The 21,022-nt window shown below is 40.7% G+C and overlaps 1 protein-coding gene across 3 annotated transcripts in view; it reads left to right on the forward strand.

The window, feature by feature from the left end:
* The window catches only part of LOC133562220 (A disintegrin and metalloproteinase with thrombospondin motifs 16), a 166,862-nt gene that overhangs the window by 96,357 nt on the left and 49,483 nt on the right, over nucleotides 1–21,022 (forward strand). For all 3 annotated transcript variants that reach the window (XM_061916195.1, XM_061916194.1, XM_061916196.1), the window contains 2 exons: nucleotides 6,789–6,942; nucleotides 14,336–14,431. In XM_061916195.1, coding sequence (XP_061772179.1) covers nucleotides 6,789–6,942; nucleotides 14,336–14,431 — 250 coding nt within the window. The remainder of the gene's footprint in view (nucleotides 1–6,788; nucleotides 6,943–14,335; nucleotides 14,432–21,022) is intronic.

The following is a 21,022-nucleotide window of genomic DNA, read 5'->3' on the forward strand; positions in this document are numbered from 1 at the left end:
GTCTTGCCCCCTCAAATCAAAATTTGAGAAAGCAAATTTTAATAAACTCACAAAATTACTACATTACAAGTTGACAAAATTATCTGCACTAGCGGAAAAATCCGCCGAAAAAGGGACACATCCGCTGTGCGGGTATTCAACATTCCACAGGCTGCGCAGCAGACACACACCCGCACACACCCCTCAGCCCTCAGTAAACATCCAATCACTGTTGCAGTATGAAAGTAAAAGAAAAGGAAAAGTTGTCTACATTTATCATATACTTGTTTGGATGGGTGTATTTGTGTAGTCTTATCTGTCATAAACACGTTTATCGTCGCGGACTTTCGGTGCTACGGAGTTCCTTTTTTTTTTTTTTTTTTTTTTTTTTTTTTTACAACTTGACGAGAGCAGTGACAGCGGAGGCTCTGAGCCAGAGGCGTCACTAGACCTAATACTGTACTGGGGCACACCTGGGGCACAAATAATTCATGTAAGTGTGCAAAGCGCGCAAGCAAAAACATTTTTAGCTCTTATTTATCATAAAAATACATAAATAGTGCTTTAAACTATGAAATCATATCAGATGATGTTGTATGAATCTTTGATTAACCACCTGAAATTAACTAATGCATTTGACCTACTTGTGCACTTTTTTACTCCAGACTTCTAAACTGCTACTGGTAAAAGCCAAAAGGAAGAGCAATGAATCTTTTTGAAATACATATTGCAGTAATCATTTGCAAATTTAACATCTACAAAAGTAAAACAAAAATAAAGCACCCCTACATCTCTGGGTTCTTTTATATTATTTAATTTCCATTTATGGCAACGTGGCTAATCCTATTTTAGATAAACAAAACTATAAAATATACACAAAACAATAAAACCACAGTAGTAGAATAAATGAACAACTGTTGTGTGTCTGTTCGGGGAATTATTTTCTGAGAAGTAAACTGTAACGTCTCCTTTTCATTTTTGCAAAGTGGTCAATCACTCTGGACAGACATGGAAATATTACAGTAACTGTTATACAGTTGACCAGTGGTTCCCAACTGCTGGGTCGTGACATAAAAGTGGGTTGTGTGTCATTTTCAGTGAGTCGCACTCAGATGTGTGCATGGAAAAAAAAAAAGTTTAGGGAGAAAAAAATAAAATTTGGCTCACGACTTGATGATATGGAAAAATGTTTTTCTTCCTGACGATAAACCATTTGAGAAGCACTCAACTCACACATGCTTACTCCAAATCATCATTGATGCAGAACCAGCAGACAATAACCAACATTATGTTTCATGTTCATTGGAAATTCCCCCGACAGCTAGTACAGCAAATGAATATGTTTGTCTTGATACAAGGAATAACGTTAGCTAACTTAGCATCAACTTAAGACAATGATGTTGCCTAGCTAGCTAGGACTTCACTTACATCTCTCATTCCTGCCGCTTCTTCTCTGCTGCGGGCCAATAACTTTCTTAAATCCATCTAGGAGTTACAGTTTGAGTCAAATCAAAATCAAAATAATGGAATTAACAAATTGTTGTTGGCTAACGTTATCTACCTCAGCAGTGATTCTCACCCCCCCCTCTCTCTCTCTCTCTCTCAACCGAAGTCTCGATCCACACGTGAATAAATTACCATATTAATTAGCCATGTGCTCATTGTTTCGTGGAGTGAATACAGTAGCAACCAATTATCATACTAAGTAGTATGTGTGCTGTTGTCTATATTATGTAGACTTAAAACTCTGAATCGTTGTTTTTTATTGGTGAATTTTTTACTGGGGCACTGCAGATCAACAGTGGGGCACGTGCCCCAGTGAAATGTGTCTGGTGACGCCCCTGGCCCACGTCCACTGCATGTGAAAAACTGAAGACAAGTGACCTGTGTCTGACAGACCCCTACGTAAAGCCCCGCCCCAGGCTGTAGTCCTGTACTGTTGGTGTTTTTCTTCATGTAATCACAGCAGGTTTTTTCTGTTGTTGTCCAGGCTTACTTATTTTCTGCTCCAGCTTCCAGCAGCTCACAAAGAGAAAGTTAATGCTCCCTAATGCATCCATTTTTCAGAGCATTTAAAAAGTCTAGTCCTGCTCCTGCATGAAGTAGTAGCAATGATGCTACTGCTAGTACATCAGGGACAGCAGCTAGCAATACTGCACCTTTAGCACCAGCAAGCACTGTTTCTCCTGCACCAGCTCCCTCCGTCCCCCCAAAAAGCGCTCCCCCAAAGCAGCCTGCTCAGCTACCCAGTGACTTATATGGCAACGCACCATCTCAGCCAATACTGGGTGGCTACCCAAAGCGTGCATTTGGTACAACATTAAGATCATTCAATCCTGCCTGGTACCGCACACGACCATGGCTACAGTATTCTGTGGTGCGAGACGCCTGCTTCTGTTTCCCCTGTCCGAAAAATGGCAGCGCTGTTAATGTTTCCCCCCCTGAGGGATTGCCACCTTATTGTGGCAATCCCTCAGTGACCGTAAGAGCTATACCAGCAGGAGCTTGGTCTTCAGGTGGGACACCCAAGTTGGACAGGTCTGAAGGTAGAGGCCTAACAAAGTGCAATCCACTACTCCAGGTTGTGGTTGGACACATAGCTAAAGACCCATTTCAATGAAGAAAGCATCGTTACTATAAGCACAGGAAAAAAAGTGCTGGAGCATGATGTGTACACATGATGCCCCCTTCACATTTCTGACTGCCCCCTCATATAAGCATGCCTAGAACCGCCCCTGGTTCTGCATATACTTCCCTAAGCTTCAATGGCTTTTCTTAGGGGCACTCACCTTTTGTTTATTTTTGGTTTAAGCATAAGACACCTTTTTACTTACATGCTGCCTCCCGCTGTTTCCGACATCTACAAAACAATTAGCTACCGGCTGCCACCTACTAATATGGAAGAGTATCACATGGTTACTCTGCACTGCGCTAGACAGCACAGATACTCAACAACAACACATAATTTGCAAACTATAACTACTGGTTTGCAAAAATATTTTTAACCCAAATAGGTGAAATTAGATAATCTCCCACAGCACACTAATGTGCCGCGGCACAGTGGTTGAAAAACACTGTAATATACAACATGAACATTTTTTCTTTTATTTATAATATGTCCAGTAAGCCACTCAGGCAAATCATATTGTTGATGAAGATCCCCATATCTGTTGTACAGATATACTTTAAAAAAGAGAAGTGTAGGATACTTCTCTTGTTGCCTTATTTGTATTTTACTTTATTTAATGGATGTATTTAATATCCGGCACAGCCGGACCGGAGCAGAAGGGGAGAGAAAGACGAAAAAAAATAATACAAAGGGGAACGAGAAGGGGATAACACAAAAAGCGACAACAACCACAAAAAAAGAAGAACAACATCAGCAAATACAAATACGACACCAAAAATGATTGCAAATAACTAGTAAAGTAATATAAATGACACAAAAATGACGAACTTTATTGCACTACAAATGGAACAATAAAAATACCAATCAAAATAACACTATTGATAATACATAATAATAATAATAATAATTAACTGTATTATCAACATTGCAATTGCTTCAAATGCACCAATACATAAATGTAATAGATACTTGAATTACAAAAGAAAGCAGATTAAGAGGAGGGGAGAAAAGGGAGTTGACTGTATTAAACTTGCAGATTGTTATGGTAATAATAGGTTAAGCTTTAGACTCAGACTTCCTTTTTATTGTCATTCAAATTTTAACTTTACAGTACAGATAAGCACAAAATTGTGTTGCATTAGCTCATGGTAGTGCAGGATAAAAAAATCAATAAGGTGCATATATATATATATATATATATATATATATATATATATATATATATATATATATATATATATATATATATATATATATATAAATAGATTACTGTACAGAGAAATATATTGCACTTTTTCATTTGCATCCACGTTTATGGATATATGTTATATTGTCTTTATATTCCAGCGAGTTAATCCATTTTTGGGGGGAATTGAGGGTATTATTCAAGAGTCTTATGGCCTGAGGAAAGAAGCTGTTATAGAACCTGGAGGTTCTGATACGGTGGCTGCAGAACCTCTTTCTAGAGTACAACAGTGAAAACAGTCCTTGGTGGGGGTGGGAGGAGTCTCTGCAGATTTTCTGAGCGACTTTTTGCGATTTCCTGGATAGGAGGAAGAGGAGTCCTGATGAGCTTTCCGCAGCCCTCACCACTCTCTGGAGAGACTTCCAGTCTGAGGCACTGCAGGCTCCAGTCCAGACAGAAATGCAGTTGGTCAGTAGGCTCTCTGTAGAATGTGGTGAGAATGGGGGGAGGGAGCTGTGCTTTTTTCATCGGACGCCAAAAGTGCATGCGCTTCTGAGCTCTTTGTACAAGAGCTCCAGTGTGTAGGGACCAGTTTACTATCTCCACCGCTGTGCCGTTGATGAAGAGTGGAGCGTGGCTGAATTAGTGCTTCCTGAAGTCGACGATGTTCTCCTTGGTCTTGTCGACTGTCAGGACCAGGTTGTTGGTTCTGCACCAGTCAACCAAATGTTTCACCTCCTCCCTGTAGTCCATGACGTTGTTGTCACGGATGAGGCCCACTACTGTTGTGTCGTCCGCATACTTCACAATGTAGTTAGTAGTGGACCTAGCGCAGCAGTCATGGGTCATCAACGTGAACAGCAGCGGACTCAGGACGCAGCCTCGGGGAGAGCCGGTGCTCAGGGAGATGGCACTGTAGGTGTTGTTGCCCACTCTCACAGACTGGGGTCTGTCTGTGAGGAAGTCAAGTAGCCAGTTGCATAGGGGGGTACTGAATCCAAAGCGGGCCAGTTTGCTCACCATAAGTGTTGCAGGTTGATGGTGTTGAACGCCGAGCTGAGGTCCAGAAATAACATCCGGAAGTGTGTGTCCATTCCTTCGAGATGATTTAAGCTCAGGTGGAGTGCAGAGGAGATGGTGTCCTCTGTGGAGCGGTTAGGACGATAAGCAAGCTGGTATGGGTCAAATGTGGGGGAAAGTCTGGAGACAATGTATTCCTTTACCAGCCTCTTGAAGCACTTCATTATGATGGGGGTTAGTGCCGGGGGCAATAATCATTGAGGGAGGAGATTATGGGTTTTTTAGGCACTGGAATGATTTTGGCCATCTTTAAACATGATGGTACCACAGCCTAGGTCAGCGAGGTGGTGAAGATGTCTGTGAGAACACCAGCCAGCTGGTCGGCACATCCCTTAAGCACCTTGTCCGGAATGTCATTAGGTCCTGCTGCTTTCCGGGGGTTCACTCTCCTCAGGGTTTTCCGGACATCCGCTGTGTCCAAGTTGAGCGGCTGCTCATCTGGGCGAAGGATGGATTTCCTCGCCGGAGTGGTGTTAAGCGCCTCAAACCTTGCCAAATGGTGGTTTGGGACATTTGAGGAAGCGGATGCTGTTGTTACAGGGATGGGGGGCAGCTTTATAGTCCATGATGACCTGTTCAGTATGCCCTGCCACATTTTTCTAGTGTTCGTGGGTTTCTCGAAGAAGTCCTGCACTTTCTGACTGTGAGCACACTTTGCAACCCTAATGGCACGGTTCAGGATAGCTCTGGCTGTATTAAGTGCTACCATGTCGCCAGATTCAAGAGCCTCTGCAGCCGCAGCCAAGCAGGGCGCCGCCATCTTGAGGTCAGCAGTGTGTCACGTTTCCACCCCGTTTTCCTTGGGTGGGGACGACATTATTAAATGTTTGATGAAACGTGGTTATATATATGAATTAATTATGTAAATGTGCATGTCTATGTACAATATGTATGAATATTTGAACAGTCAATGTATGTGTATACAGTATGTATGAATGTACATATGTATAAATATATGTGTGTATGTGTATATGTATGTATGTATGTATGTATGTTTGCATGTACAAGATATTGGTTTCCAAATATGTGTGGGAGCCAAAGTACGATCTTAGCCATTAAGAAAAGCAAACCCAAAACAGCAAGTGCGGTGCCCAAGAAACTAGAGACTACAAGCCCCACGCAGGGAGGCCAGCCAGCGACAGAACCCCCAGGACCAGGCGCTACATGCCCCTGGGACAGCCAGCGGCAGGCCGTATACAGATGCGCCCGGCCAATGACAAGGCACAGGAGAAGCAGGAGACGTCTCTCCCCCAAACCAGCGAAAGACCACATCCCATGAGAAAATAACGATGGGACGCCCCTCTACGAAGAGCCCAGAGACTCACTGCAGTCGACGGAAAGACTGCCTCGCCCAAAAAGCAACTGGGCCTCAACGAGTCCAATCCCCCCCTGCACCCATTACAGCACGGTGGGGGGGATTGGGAGCCAGCTCAGGCCACCCCACTTAAGTTGACTGCATCAGGACGGCCCAGCACGGAGCCACGATAACCACCCGGCCCCTGCAGGGACCCCAACAATGGAGATGTGATATTCAACAATTGCCCTGGCGGAGCCTCCCCCTAAAGAAAAACGAAAACAAAAAATAAAAAAGGAGGAGATCACAGACATGCTGACACCCCCAGCCCCAATTTTGATCAGGGCAAAATTTAACAACTCAAAGTTAATTAGCGACTCAATGCATCGACATGATCTCAACGGTTAATTTGTGGCAACCCGGTTACGAATCAAACAGTTACATAGTATATTGCAATTGTTTTATTAAGTTGTAACTGTTACTTTTCTTTTTGAAGTCACTATATACTCTTTGGCAATGCTACATTCATTTCATGATTTATTATTTTTCCTGCATGCAGCATAGCCACAAATGCAAACGGACATCATCCATTTATTCCGCTCCTCTGTTCTATCCATCAGCTCAGCCCAGGCTTTGTGCCTATCGGATGAACCCCAAGGAATCAAGGAGTATCATTACCCTGAGAAGCTGCCAGGCGAGCTCTATGATGCAGACACACAATGCAAATGGCAGTTTGGGGAAAAGGCCAAACTCTGCACCCTTGATTTTAAGAAGGTAAAATTGTTTTTGGATAAGTCATGAAATCCCCCACGGGTCCAAAAAAAAAAAATAATAATGAAAATGCCCTGCTATTGTTATGATTCATTCACATTTTCTCAGCTCACTTCCTTGAACCTGAGAGCTTTGGGAATCTATTTCTTTTAAAGTATGGAAGTGTGATTGAGGGAATGGGGTCAAGGAAGGAGGACGAGAGTGAAACTGATTTGGAAATTTCAGGCCTGCTTGCGCTCGTCTGCATGCATGCATACTCTCTCTTTCTCTCTCTCTCTCTGTCTCTCTCTCTCTCCCTCCCTCTCGCTTCTCACTCACACACACATACGCATACACACGCAAAACAAACAAAGAGATCTACAATGCTGCCCATGAAATACTCACTGGGATCTATGACTAAATATACACTGGAGCATTGCCAATGGGAATCGTTCCTCGTTACTGTCACATTGTCTCATTACTGGTGATGTCGCTGTTGGACATATTGTGTCTGACTTGAGATTATTTCGTTTGTAAATTGATAAAAATACATACATTCACCAGAAACATTATTGTTTAAGGTTCTTCCAGAAGCACATTTGTTTGTATTGAATATAATGAAACTGTGAAGGTGCACGCAATAGAGGGGCCTTTCATTCATAATCCTTATGTAAGACAAGCACACGTATGTCTTCTTTTGTATTATAAATCGCAAAAAAACACTAGCAAGAGGTGGCTAACATTCTAGCTAATGGTATTAATTTATTATGCCTGTAAAGCCCTCCAAAGCCCGGTAATGCTTAAAATTACCAAAATACGGTAAATAGTAACTGTTATTAAAGATGTGTCTGTTACTACATTAAATATTAACTCACAGCATCTATATAAAATGTTGATGGAGATTTTTGAATGCTTTTTAGAGGGCTTCGTAGGCGGAATAGATTGAATCCCCATTGCCTGCATTCTTAGCCACCTCTTGCTAGCATTTTTTTTTACTATTTAGAATGCTTAAAAAAGAGATAGACATATGTGTTCTTGTCTCACATAAGAATTGTGAATGGTAGGCAAAAATAGCCAAAAAGTGCAGTTCTACTTTAAGATTCACAGTAATCAGGTGACATTATTATCATAAATAGTACACTCAAAATAAAATCTAACAGCCCATACAAAAAAGTAGCCAGTGTCTACGTGAACTATGAGGATGAACTTTTGCCTTCAACTTTTTGTCGGTCCTGCATGTCTGTATACATTTAAACCATGAGAAATAAATAATTCTAAATGTATTAATAACCAACGTTTTTTTTTCATTGTATATTTTTATATCTGATCAGGCAATGAACAGGGAATGAGAAAGATGGGTTATCTTAAAATAACTGTGTGCGTGAGAGTGTGTGTGTGTGTGTGTGTGTGTGTGTGTGTGTGTGTGTGTGTGTGTGTGTGTGTGTGTGTGTGTGTGTGTGTGTGTGTGTGTGTGTGTGTGTGTGTGTGTGTGTGCGTGTGTGTGTGCGTGTGCGTTTGTGTGGGCGTGTAAGAGAAAGAGAAACTGTTTGATTTATTTTAGACAATCAGCTCGGCTTACTACAATTAATCTAGTAAATCAATTAATTTGATTACAAAAAAGCTTTGATTTGTATTATTTTCTCTTTGATTAATTGTTTAATGAGCTTAATCAATACGAATTGGTCCAATATGGACTGCAGTGAATGCCTGGAACTTGAAATACGCAATTATTTTTACATGGCCGCTGCAATAGAGTGAAGTGTGTCGTGTCGGTGCCATGGTCTTTGTGGCGGCGGACAGCAGATGTCTTTTTTTTTTTCACACACATGTTAAATGTGCAATTTCAATGTTGATATTTGCATTCATCAAAAATGAATAAAGGTTATATCAAGTGGAAATACAGTTATAGTCAAATCCTAAAGTACGCATTGAGGCTGTAAAGGGTGTTCTATCCGACTACGCGATTAATCAAATACACTAATCAATAGTTATATCCGTACAATAAGCATATATTGATGATTGTATGAGGAAAAATATCAGTGAAAGATAATTAAAATGTGTAATTTAATATCTAAAAGAAAAAATATATATCATAAGATCATTTTTATAATTGTATATGAAACATACAGCATGTTAGGTTAAAATGTATAATTTCCAAGTATTTTAACAGGTGTTTCTTAGAGCGTTACATCTCACTGTCTAGTTAAATGAAGTTCAGCATATATGCTTTGTACAACATGTGGAAGAATGACAGTAACAGCATGAATAAGTTTGAAAAAACAAGCTTCAGACTCCCCTATTACATAAACACATGTCATTGTCCTGAACATGCTCGTCTAAACACCCAAACATTTCATTACCTAAACCTGATTTCAGCTATAAAATATTCAACAAGTGCTCTCTCGTGGATTTCGCTTTTACAATATGTCTTTTGGACGACACTTGTGCACCTGGTAGCATCGGAGTGTATGGCAGCCCACAGTCTCTTAGCAGCACTTAAAATCCTAGCCTTTCCAGATATTTGTCTCTAATTAAACAAAACATCAACCTCTCAGCTGCAGTTGATTGTACTGTGAGTCAATGTATAACCCTTTTTGGCAAGCTATTTTAAACCTCCCTTATGGTAAGACTGTAGGGTTCAAAATGTGTGGTCTACCTTCATAAAACACCCAAGATCAGATATTATAGGGTAAGTTTATTGTGTGTTGTCCTATATTTCAATTTCCAGTCTAACTGTTCGGCTCTTTTTATTTCATTTTCATGCCTCACTTTTTTTTTCTAAAACAGTTTTAAAGGAGCTACAGAATGTTGGACAACTCAGGTTTGGGATGGAATTCAAAATGGCTCTTTTGGAACTCAGCGCTGACTCCAAGGTTCCTGTCAGCATCTGTGCTGACTTGTCAAGCTCAGTCAGATGCAGTCATTCGGATAGTAGGAGGATGGAAATGCTTAAAAGTAGTAGACGGTGTTTTTCTGGCAACATGATCATGGAAACCACACAGTGCTCCCATCCGATTTTTTTCAGACCACTGCTGAGAATCCCGTCTACGAGATCATGTGAATTGAGTTTGGCAGTTGTGCCCTATTATTCTTGTGATTGCAGCTTGTTTTCTATATCTTTCAATGCATATTTGTACCTGTCAGTTTGAATCATACCTCATAAGTTTACAAACAAAAAAATCATATCACAGCCAACACAGTTGGGTGCATGTTTTTCTACACCCCTGCGGGCCTGATGTACTAAAGGTTTGCCTGTATTAAAACACTTGCAAACTTGACAGTGCACGCAACGCTGATCGATTAAACTTGTTTGCAGAGGACAGCACATCTAGCGTCATCAATTTACCATGTCTTTCTTCATGTGTATGCTGAATATACAAACCCGTTTCCACATGAGTTGGGAAATTGTGTTAGATGTAAATATAAACGGAATACAATGATTTGCAAATCATTTTCAACCCATATTCAGTTGAATGCACTACAAAGACAAGATATTTGATGTTCAAACTCATAAACTTTTTTCTTTTTTTGCAAATAATAATGAACTTAGAATTTCATGGCTGCAACACGTGCCGAAGTAGTTGGGAAAGGGCATGTTCACCACTGTGTTACATCACATTTTCTTTTAACAACACTCAATAAACGTTTGGGAACTGAGGAAACAAATTTTTGAAGCTTTGAAAGTGGAATTCTTTCCCATTCTTGTTTTATGTAGAGTTTCAGTCATTCAACATTCTCCGCTGTCATATTTTACGCTTCATAATGTGCCACACATTTTCGATGGGAGACAGGTCTGAACTGCAGGCGGGCCAGGAAAGTACCCGCACTCTTTTACCACGAAACCACGGATTTATGACACGTGGCTTGGCATTGTCTTGCAAAAATAAGCAGGGGCGTCCATGATAAAGTTGCTTTGATGACAACATATGTTGCTCCAAAACCTGTATGGACCATTCAGCATTAATGGTGTCTTCACAGATGTGAAAGTAACCCATGCCTGGGGTACTAATACAACCCCATACCATTACATATGCTGGCTTTTGAACTTTGCGCCTATAACAATCCAGATGGTTATTTTCCTCTTTGTTCCGGAGGACACCACATCCACAGTTTCCAAATATAATTTAAAATGTGGACATGTCAGACCACAGAACACTTTTTCACTTTGCATCAATCCATCTTAGATGAGCTCGGGCCAGCGAAGCCAGCGGCGTTTCTTGGTGTTTTTGGTAAATGGGTTTTGCTTTGCATAACAGAGTTTTAACTTGCACTTACACATGTAGTGACCAACTGTAGTTACTGACAGTGGTTTTATGAAGTGTTCCTGAGCCCATGTGGTGATATCCTACACACACTATGTCTTTTTTTGATGCAGTACCGCCTGAGGGATCAACGGTCCGTAATATCATCGCTAACGTGCAGTGATTTCTCCAGATTCTCTGAACCTTTTGATGATTTTACGGACCCCAGATGGTAAAATCCCTAAATTCCTTGCAATATCTCTTTGAGAAATGTTGTTTTAAAACTGTTCGACAATTTGCTTACAAATTGGTGACCCTCGCCCCATCCTTGTTTGTGAATTACTTAGCATTTCTTGGAAGCTGCTTTTATACCCAATCATGGCACCCAACTGTTCCCAATTAGCCTGCACAACTGTGGGATGTTCCATATAAGTGTTTGATGAGAATTTCTCAACTTTATCAGTATTTATTGCCACCTTTCCCAACTTCTTTTTCATGTGTTGCTGGCATCAAATTTTAAAGTTAGTGATTATTTGCAAAAAAAACAAAGTTTATCAATTTCAACATCAAATATGTTTTCTTTGTAGCACATTCAACTGAATATGGGTTGAAAATGATTTGTGAATCATTGTATTCCGTTTATATTTACATCTAACACAATTTCCCAACTCATATGGAAACCGGGTTTGTATGATAATTACTAAAATTCCCACAATAGCAAGATGAGGAGATGCAAATATAATCATTTTGCACACGTAATGTGATTTATCAAGCCTAAAACTGTTTTGCGACTGCTGTTTTGCGTCTTTATCTATAATGTCTGGATTGTACGTGCAAACTGGCACGCAAAAATGGCTTTGCCGCGGTCAGAAGGAGGTGATTTGCAACAGGATGTTTTCTGAGGTGGCACTTGGTGTAAAAAGTTTGCGGACACTGTCCTATATGATCAAACTTTTTACAACATGCATTTTTTGCCTCTGAATTATTCCAGTGCACTATCGCAGTTATTGCCGGGGTTGTAGCAAAGGTACCAGTCATGCAGTCTCCAAGAGCGCCCTTTAGACATACTAAAAATAGGTTCTGTTTTCCAAATTGCGATTCTATATTGCAGAAAAGGTGGTACCAATTATAGATGTGTGCTGCATGATCAATAACATTGCAAAACACCACAGGTCGAGCCGAAGTTAACATGAATGTGGAGGGAAATAAGTGTCTTCATGTCGACAGCCTGAATAGTGATGCAGAATCCTCATTTAAAAAGTCTGATCTGCACCACTTATTTTTACAAAATCAATTGTCTTAGTAAATGACCCGCAAAACACCCATCAATAGTACACACAATTTTGTTTTCACACTGTTTAGCACTTGTTATTTAAATCTTAGTAGATCAGGCCCGAGTGCAGTACGGTGGTATAGGGGTTTGTACATGTGCCTCACAATACTGTCCTGGGTTTGATCCAGGGCTCAGGATCTGTATGTGTGGAGTTTGCATGATCTTCCCATGACTGCAACACTAAATTGGGCCCTAGTGTGTGAGTGTGAGTGTGAATGTTGTCTGTCTATCTGTGTTGGCCCTGCCATCAGGTGGCGACTTGTCCAGGGTGTACGCCGCCTTCCGCCCATGTGCAGCTGGGATAGGCTCCAGCACCTCCTGCGATCTTGTAAGGGACAAGCTGTAGAAAATGGATGTATAGATCAAGCCCTGTGTTAAAGGGTTCGGAAAGTTACTCCATTGCTCTTCTATTTTTTACTATTGGACATTTCTGTATCGGTATTGTTAACCCGATCCTAACCAAAATATAACAAAAATTAATAACAACATTTTGGGAAAGTTGCAAGTTGCAGGTTGTGTTTTGTGTCTTCTTCCTCCAAACACGACGACTTGAGTTTATACCAAAATGGATACATGGATGATACAGCAGAGGATTGGGAGAATGTCATGTGGTCAGATGAAACCAAAGTAGAACTTTTTGGTATAAACTCAACTCGTCGTGTTTGAAGGAAGAATAAAACTGAGTTGCATCCCAAGAACACCACACCTACTGTGAAGCATGGGGGTGGAAACATCATGCTTTGGGGCTGTTTTTCTGCTAAGGGGACAGGACGATTGATCCGTGTTAAGGAAAGAATGAATGGGGCCATATATCGTGAGATTTTGAGCCAAAACCTTCTTCCATCAGTGAGAACTTTGAATGGTTGACCAAATACTTATTACCCACCATAATTTACAAATAAATTCTTCAAAATTCCTACAATGTGAATTCCTGGATTTGTTTTTTTTGCATTCTGTCTCTTACAGTTGAAGTGTACCTATGATGAAAATTACAGACCTCTGTCATCATTTTAAGTGGAAGAACTTGCACAATCGGTGGCTGACTAAATACTTTTTTGCCCCACTGTAGGTAATTAAAACACTGACACAAGAGCTTGGCCCGGCACAGCCGTGAGCATACAAAAGGGACAGAGGGAGACCTGAGAAGGCCAATCAATCTGTTTATTTATAAAGCCCTAAATCACAAGTGTCTCAAAGGGCTGCACAAGCCACAATGACATCCTCGGTTCAGAGCCCACAAAGGTGAAAGAATGGTGCTATACAATTCGAGACTCCACGCTGGAATGGTTTGGAAAATTAGCGGCAGTAAACAAAAGCTGAGGCACTTCGTGTTCCTGAATGTGAATTTCTGTTAAGACTATACTCTCTTGCTAGCTGGTGTCACTCAACAGGCACCGCCTTTTAAAGGCAAACATTCAAAGTCTCAGATATTACATAATGTACGCTAATCTCATTAAACATTTGTCAACAAAGTGAGAAGGTTTTTCAAAAAGTACCTCAATATATACTTATTTTGCTTGTGACACAAGTCTGTTAACTAATTACATTTATTCAGGAGGAATTCTGTTTGTAATTCCAAATTTCCCCCAGGGATCAATAAAGTACTTTCTATTCTATTCTATTCTATTCAATTACCTTTTTTGGAAGTATATTTCTGTTATTGTTCTTTAAACTGCTTGTTTCTAAATCGTTCTCCAGACAGCAATGTGTTTTTTTCCACATTGCTGTTGTACAATGCAGCTATTAGGTAGTTGTAGCAGTCATCACATTTCTATTTGGAGAAGAAACAAAAACGCCACAGGGGTGAAATGTGATGCAAATTATTTTTTGTTATGTTTCCTAGGATATCTGCAAAGCTCTTTGGTGCCACCGTGTTGGGAGGAAGTGCGAGACCAAGTTCATGCCAGCAGCAGAAGGCTCGGCCTGTGGACCTGACATGGTGATTTAACATACACTTTTAGTGTGTGTGTGTGTATGTGTGTGTGTGCGTGTGCGTGTGTGTGTGTGTGTGTGTGTGTGTGTGTGTGTGTGTGTGTGTGTGTGTGTGTGTGTGTGTGTGTGTGTGTGTGTGCGTGTGTGTGTGTGTGTGTCTGTGCGACCTTGTGTGACAAAGTGTAACGTGATAATGCTTAGGAGGTTTGTCACCTTAACAGTGGCATCACATGACATGTTGGACCTAAGAGCCTGTCTACACAGGAATGTTTAGGTCAGAACGGTAAAGCGTTGTATCGTTTTGACATTTCATCCACAAGGCAACTGTGTTTTGAGTGCCCTGAAACAATATTTTTTAAGAACGACTTTGAGTGTGGGAAAATTTGATAATGCCGTTCATTATGAATCTTTGTACAATTATTGGTTGATTATTGTGAATAATCGTACATGTCTTGGAAATTATTTGATTGTGCCTGGTTAGCAGCACGGTGGAATAGGGGCCTCACAATACGAAGGTCCCGGGTTCAATCCTGGGCTCAGGATCCTTCTGTGTGGAGTTTGCATGTTCTCCTCGTGACTGCGTGGGTTCCCTCCGGGTACTCCGGCTTCCTCCCACTTCCAAAGACGTGCACCTGGGGATAGGTTGATTGGCAACACTAAATTGGCCCTAGTGTGTGAATGTGAGTGTGAATGTTGTCTGTCTTGGCCCTGCGGTGAGGAGGCGACTTGTCCTCCCGCGACCCCGAAAGGAACAAGCGGTAAAAAATGCATGGATGGATGGTGTGTTGCAGAAACACATGGAATTGTTGAAAACAAGTTGTTCGAACAGCGGGACAAGATTGTCTTCCGTGTCAGACATGGGAAATGCAGACATTGAAAATTACCCTTCTAACACGTCTATCTCTGTTCTTACGCCAAGTCTACCTGTTTGAATACATATTTGTGCATGTACTTGTGTTTCGTTTGACTGCACTGTTACTCTGTGGGAATGTCACTTAAAACATCAATTACTTCCAGTTGACATGAGCGAACCTTACGTGTTACTAGATTAAAAGTTAAGTTAAAGTACCAATGATTGTCACACACACACACTAGGTGTGGTGAAATTTGTCCTGTAAATTTGTCCTCTGCATTTGACCCATCCCCTTGTTCACCCCCTGGGAGGTGAGGGGAGCAGTGGGCAGCAGCGGCGCCGTGCCTGGGAATAATTTACAGTGATTTAACCCCCAATTCCAACCTTTGATGTCCCTGAGTGCCAAGCAGGGAGGTAAATGGGTCCCATTTTTATAGTCTTTGGTATAACTCGGCCATGGATTGAACTCACAACCTACCGATCTCAGGGCGGACACTCTAACCACTAGGCCACTGAGTAGGTGGATTAACTTGTATCGTACTGACAGAACACAGGTTTATTTCCAGAATTATTGTTCTAAACAGGTCTACCGTCCAAAGGCAAAACCCAGTAACTCAATTTTGGTCAAAACTGAGCTGATAATAATTTTGGAGTTTCTAGGTGATATGCTTTACATTACTGTATGCGATATTGTAATTTGTTCCGTAAGTAAGCTGTTACGCGCATGGCAGGACCTAGCAACTACCTCATAACCGCGTAGATACAACAGAAAAACCTAGTATCTCAAGGGACCAATCGGAGCTTCTTTGTCAGTCGCCTTATTGTCCTTAATGAGACATTTGCATGAATGGGGGCTGACGGTCAACCTGATTATGTGATATTATGGCACGAGGGGATATTTGGAAGATCGGCCCAGGACGTTGCAAGCACCTTCATTAAATGTATTGTTCTTGATTCTTCCCCTTGCATACTCTTTTGGGCAGATAACTGTGGAGGTCAAAATAAAAACTGGACGCTGTACACGGCTCTTGCCCAATGTGCAAACGCAGAATGGGGCCCACCCGAGATTGTGATAAAATATCTGGAGAAAGGGCACACATTCATGAGAGCAGATTTAATCCATGGCTCAATCGGCAAGAAAATGAAAGCTCAAGAAAACATCTATACGTTTGATGACTTTGTAGATCTTTGTAAGACAGCATCAAGATAGATTAGTTTTCCTTTGTTTTCTGAAAATCAGCTAGAAGTGAGTTACTAGGTTTTGCCTTTGGACGGGAGAGGTAAAGGTGTAGACAAAGCATCGTGGATGTAAATGTATTAGTTTGCGTCACAGGTTCAAAACATTTTTTTCTTATTTTTCATTATATTTTCTTTCTCTACCATGAATTGAGTAACGTGGACCCCGACTTAAATAAGTTGAAAAACGTATTCGGGTGTTACCAATTACTGGTCAATTGTACAGAATATGTACTGTACTGTGCAATCTACTAATAAAATTGTCAATCAATCAATCAAAGCAACACACCACACAATGTAAACTTGGTGGTAAATAATTTTTCTTTATTGGACTATTTTGGGCACTCAAACAATGTAGGGCCTGTTCTCCCATTTGCTTGAATGAAAAAATGTGCACAAATGCACATATTCTGGCCCCTTCAACCTAGGGTAAATCCCACCTTGTCAGAGTTAGTTTGTGACGAACCCCAAGATGCAAAGACAAAGGCAGGCATTGAACAGGAAAACATGATTCAATTTAAATAAATAGAACAAGAACAAATAGGCGCCAGCGCCCCCTGCGACCCCGCAAGGGAATAAGCGGTAGAAAATGGATGGATGGGATGGACAAGAACAAACAAAAGGGTAGTAACACAAAGCGCGCACAAGCGGGATAACAAACTAAGGGAGATAGCATGGGAGCTAGAAAACAAAAAGGAACTTAGCATGGAAGCTAGCAAGAATCGAGCAGGAAACAGAAGTCGTAGAGGTAATATAATAACAAACTTGGAAGCAGGGAACAAAAAGCAGTGAGCTAAAAACCGCAATCAAACATAGTTTACCGCAACGCTGCATAGACAAGACAAGATACGACACGATGTGACAGGAACGACATCGGCATGACACAACACGACAATAATCCAGCACTGACTGGAGGAACAAAGCAGGTAAAAATAGGAGCGGGCTGATTGAAACCAGGTGTGGTTCCAATCAGCCGCAGCTGAGGTGAAACAGCGCTCAGGGAGAAAGACAGGAAACTAACAAAATAAGAGCGCTGACAGGAACTAAAAACAGGAAATACTAAACACACAGAGGAAACCAAGACTAATGCAGAGGAAGAAAACTAAAACACAAACTATCAGGGGAAAGCCTGACACACCTAACCTTATCCTTGTCCACACACACACAATGGTCGTTTAAGACCCTCTCGCCCCCTTCGTCCTCCGGCACGACGCGACCTAGTACACACGCACAGAAAACGCGCATGTCATAGTCACCTTTAGTTTTGCTTTGTGTGCAAGTTCTTAAATTAAATTGAACTTATCTGAACAATATCCAGTGTTGTGGTATCTCAATTAACTGGAATCCAGTGTGCTGTGGAGTAGTGATGGGATCGGCAGTTCTTTTGACTGTACTGAATCACTAGAATCAGTTCCCTTAAATTGATTCGTTCAAAAAATGTGTTCACCGAATCCCCCCCCAAAAAAGTGTGCAGGTCGGCGAATCATGAGTCAGTCGGTAGCAGCTTCCCCACCGGCAGATCTTGGTGTGTGTCATTTCGCGAACGACACAAGCCCTCAGCACCCAATGAACGACACGCACAGTGACTGAACGAGATCCTCAATGTCAAGTCCTCCTCGGCTACACAGTCAGTTCTCTGTGTCAGTAGGTCTGTGAGTCCTGAGAGCGAGAGCGTTGTCGTTCACTGAGTGATTCATGTCATTAATCCGCGGTGAACGAATCGTTCGCTCAGTCCCTCTCCCCGCCCCCATGATGAGTAGCTGGCTGCGTCGAGGGTTCAGTGAGTCACAGAATGCGCCAGTTCCACTCCTACCGGCATGGTCACGGCGGGGCTCAACTGAACTGAGAAAAGAACGAATCAGTTCATTAAGTGATTCGGTTCAGTACGTTCATTGAAAAGATTCGTTCGCTCGAACGAATCGTTTGCAAACGACACAACACTACTGTGTAATCCTATTGGAGTGAATCACACCTGAGCCATCATAAATAAATCAAAACTTTAATGGACGTGTAAAGGTGAACAATGTAACAAAGAACATTTGACAACAATCAATCTAGGGATCTAGATATCTGGTCAGGACACTCCTCACTCTTTTGCCTTTACCTTCATTGTCCGTTCGTTTTTAGTGACTTTATATACTCTGGACCTAGACGTTGGGTCCGCAACACACATGGCGGACACTAACTGACATAGTCTGCTTTGCCAGTCCAAGCGCATTCGCCGTTTTCCGTAGTCTTCCCTTGATGGCCAGTAATACAAAGCAGACGCTACCTTTTTTATCACATCCACGGGAGCCCCCATTCTCATTGACTCTCCTTCAAAAAAATGGACTACGTTTTTCGGTAAGTAGAATCACAGCTGACCTGGACATTCGAAAGTTCTCTTGCCGTCTGAAAATTGTTGAATCCGAAATAGCGTCAATCGCTTTATATTAAGGTATTCATGTTTGATTTCCACAAGCGTCTGTACATGTAGACGAATGAGAAACAAGGGCATGGTTGAGGCCCGGCCTTTTTGACTTCACTTCCTCTCCGAACTCAGTTTGTAAACGATCAATGAGTCCATACAAAGCTAAGAGCCGGAGATTCAAAAAATACACTGTTCACTTACCCATGTAAAAAATTACCCAAGGAGGGTTAGCTTAAACCAGGGGTCACCAACGCGGTGCCCGCGGGCACCAGGTAGCCCGTAAGGACCAGATGAGTAGCCCGCTGGCCTGTTCTAAAAATAGCTCAAATAGCAGCACTTACCAGTGAGTTGCCTCTATTTTTTTTTTTTTTCATTTACTAGCAAGCTGGTCTCACTTTGCTCGTCATTTTTAATTCTAAGAGAGACAAAACTCAAATAGAATTTGAAAATCCAAGAAAATATTTTAAAGACTTAGTCTTCACTTCTTTAAATAAATTCATTTATTTTTTTTACTTTGCTTCTTATAACTTTCAGAAAGACAATTTTAGCGAAAAAATACAACCTTAAAAATGATTTTAGGATCTTTAAACACATAACCTTTTTACCTTTTAAATTCCTTCCTCTCCTTTCCTGACAATTTAAATCAACGTTCAAGTATTTTTTTTTTTTATTGTAAAGAATAATAAATACATTTTAATTAAATTCTTCATTTTAGCTTCTGTTTTTTCGACGAAGAATATTTGTGAAATATTTCTTCAAACTTATTATGATTAAAATTCCCAAAAAATATTCTGGCAAATCTAGAAAATCTGTAGAATCAAATTTAAATCTTCTTTCAAAGTCTGTTCTGGAAAATCTAGAAGAAATAATGATTTGTCTTTGTTAGAAATATAGCTTAGTCCAATTTGTTATATATTATAACAAAGTGCAGATTGGATTTTAACTTATTTAAAACATGTCATCAAAACTTTAAAATTAATTTTAACCAGGAAAAACTACTAATGATGTTCCATAAATTCTTTTTTAAATGTTTTCAAAAAGATTCGAATTAGCTAGTTTTTCTCTTAATTTTTTCGGTTGAATTTTGAATTTTAAAGAGTCGAAATTGAGGATAAACTATGTTGCAAAATTTGATTTTAATTTTTTTTCCTGTTTTCTCCTCTTTTAAACTGTTCAATTAAGTGCTTTTTTCATCATTTATTCTCTACAAAAAACCTTTCGTAAAAGGAAAAAAAATGTACGATGGATTGACGGACAGAAATACCAATTTTTTTTATATATATAGATTTATTTATTAAAGGTAAATTGAGCAAATTGGCTATTTCTGGCAATTTATTTAAGTGTTTATCAAACTGGTAGCCCTTCGCATTAATCAGTACCCAAGAAGTAGCTCTTGGTTTCAAAAAGGTTGGTGACCCCTGCCTTAAACAATGGTTTAGTGTGGCTGACACAATGTTTAGGCTAAATAATTATTTGTTTAAGGGGTTATCCGGCTTAGTGTAGACTTAGTTTGTTCATGTGCACTTGTATCCAAGATTTGCACTTTAAGTGCGAAAATCTTTTCATCTTTCAAATCTGGCCTTCTGAGTATTCTTCCATAGACTCAAGTATGTTTGCTGTTAAATGCCTCGATGCTGGAATAAGTCCAGTTCCCCTGGAAGGTAAAACATTTTATTGCACTTGAAGTTTGGATGCAGTGTACACCACACGTAATAAATGAAAAAGAAACCTCCTGAAAATGATCAGATTAAATCTGATCACTTCAATTAAGACACCTGGAAACAGCCATTGAAATGAGAATAAAATCACTGTAATGCTACTTAAAAATAAATATCAAAAGTCAACGATGTGCATTTGCACATCGTTGTCTCTTGAGTGCAACCACAGCAGAAGGAAACGACACGTATATCCGCCAATTTTGAACCTCCTGGCACTAATGGATGTTCAATGCATCTGGACCATCCATCCATCCATTTTTTAACACTTTACCCTTTTGGGGGGGAAAGCAGCGTACACCCTGGACAAGTCGCCACCTCTCCGCAGGCTCAACACAGTTAGACAGACGACATTCACACTGACATTCACACACTAGGGACTAG

This window comes from Nerophis ophidion, linkage group LG11, assembly GCF_033978795.1.
Source record: "Nerophis ophidion isolate RoL-2023_Sa linkage group LG11, RoL_Noph_v1.0, whole genome shotgun sequence".
NCBI lineage: Eukaryota > Metazoa > Chordata > Actinopteri > Syngnathiformes > Syngnathidae > Nerophis > Nerophis ophidion.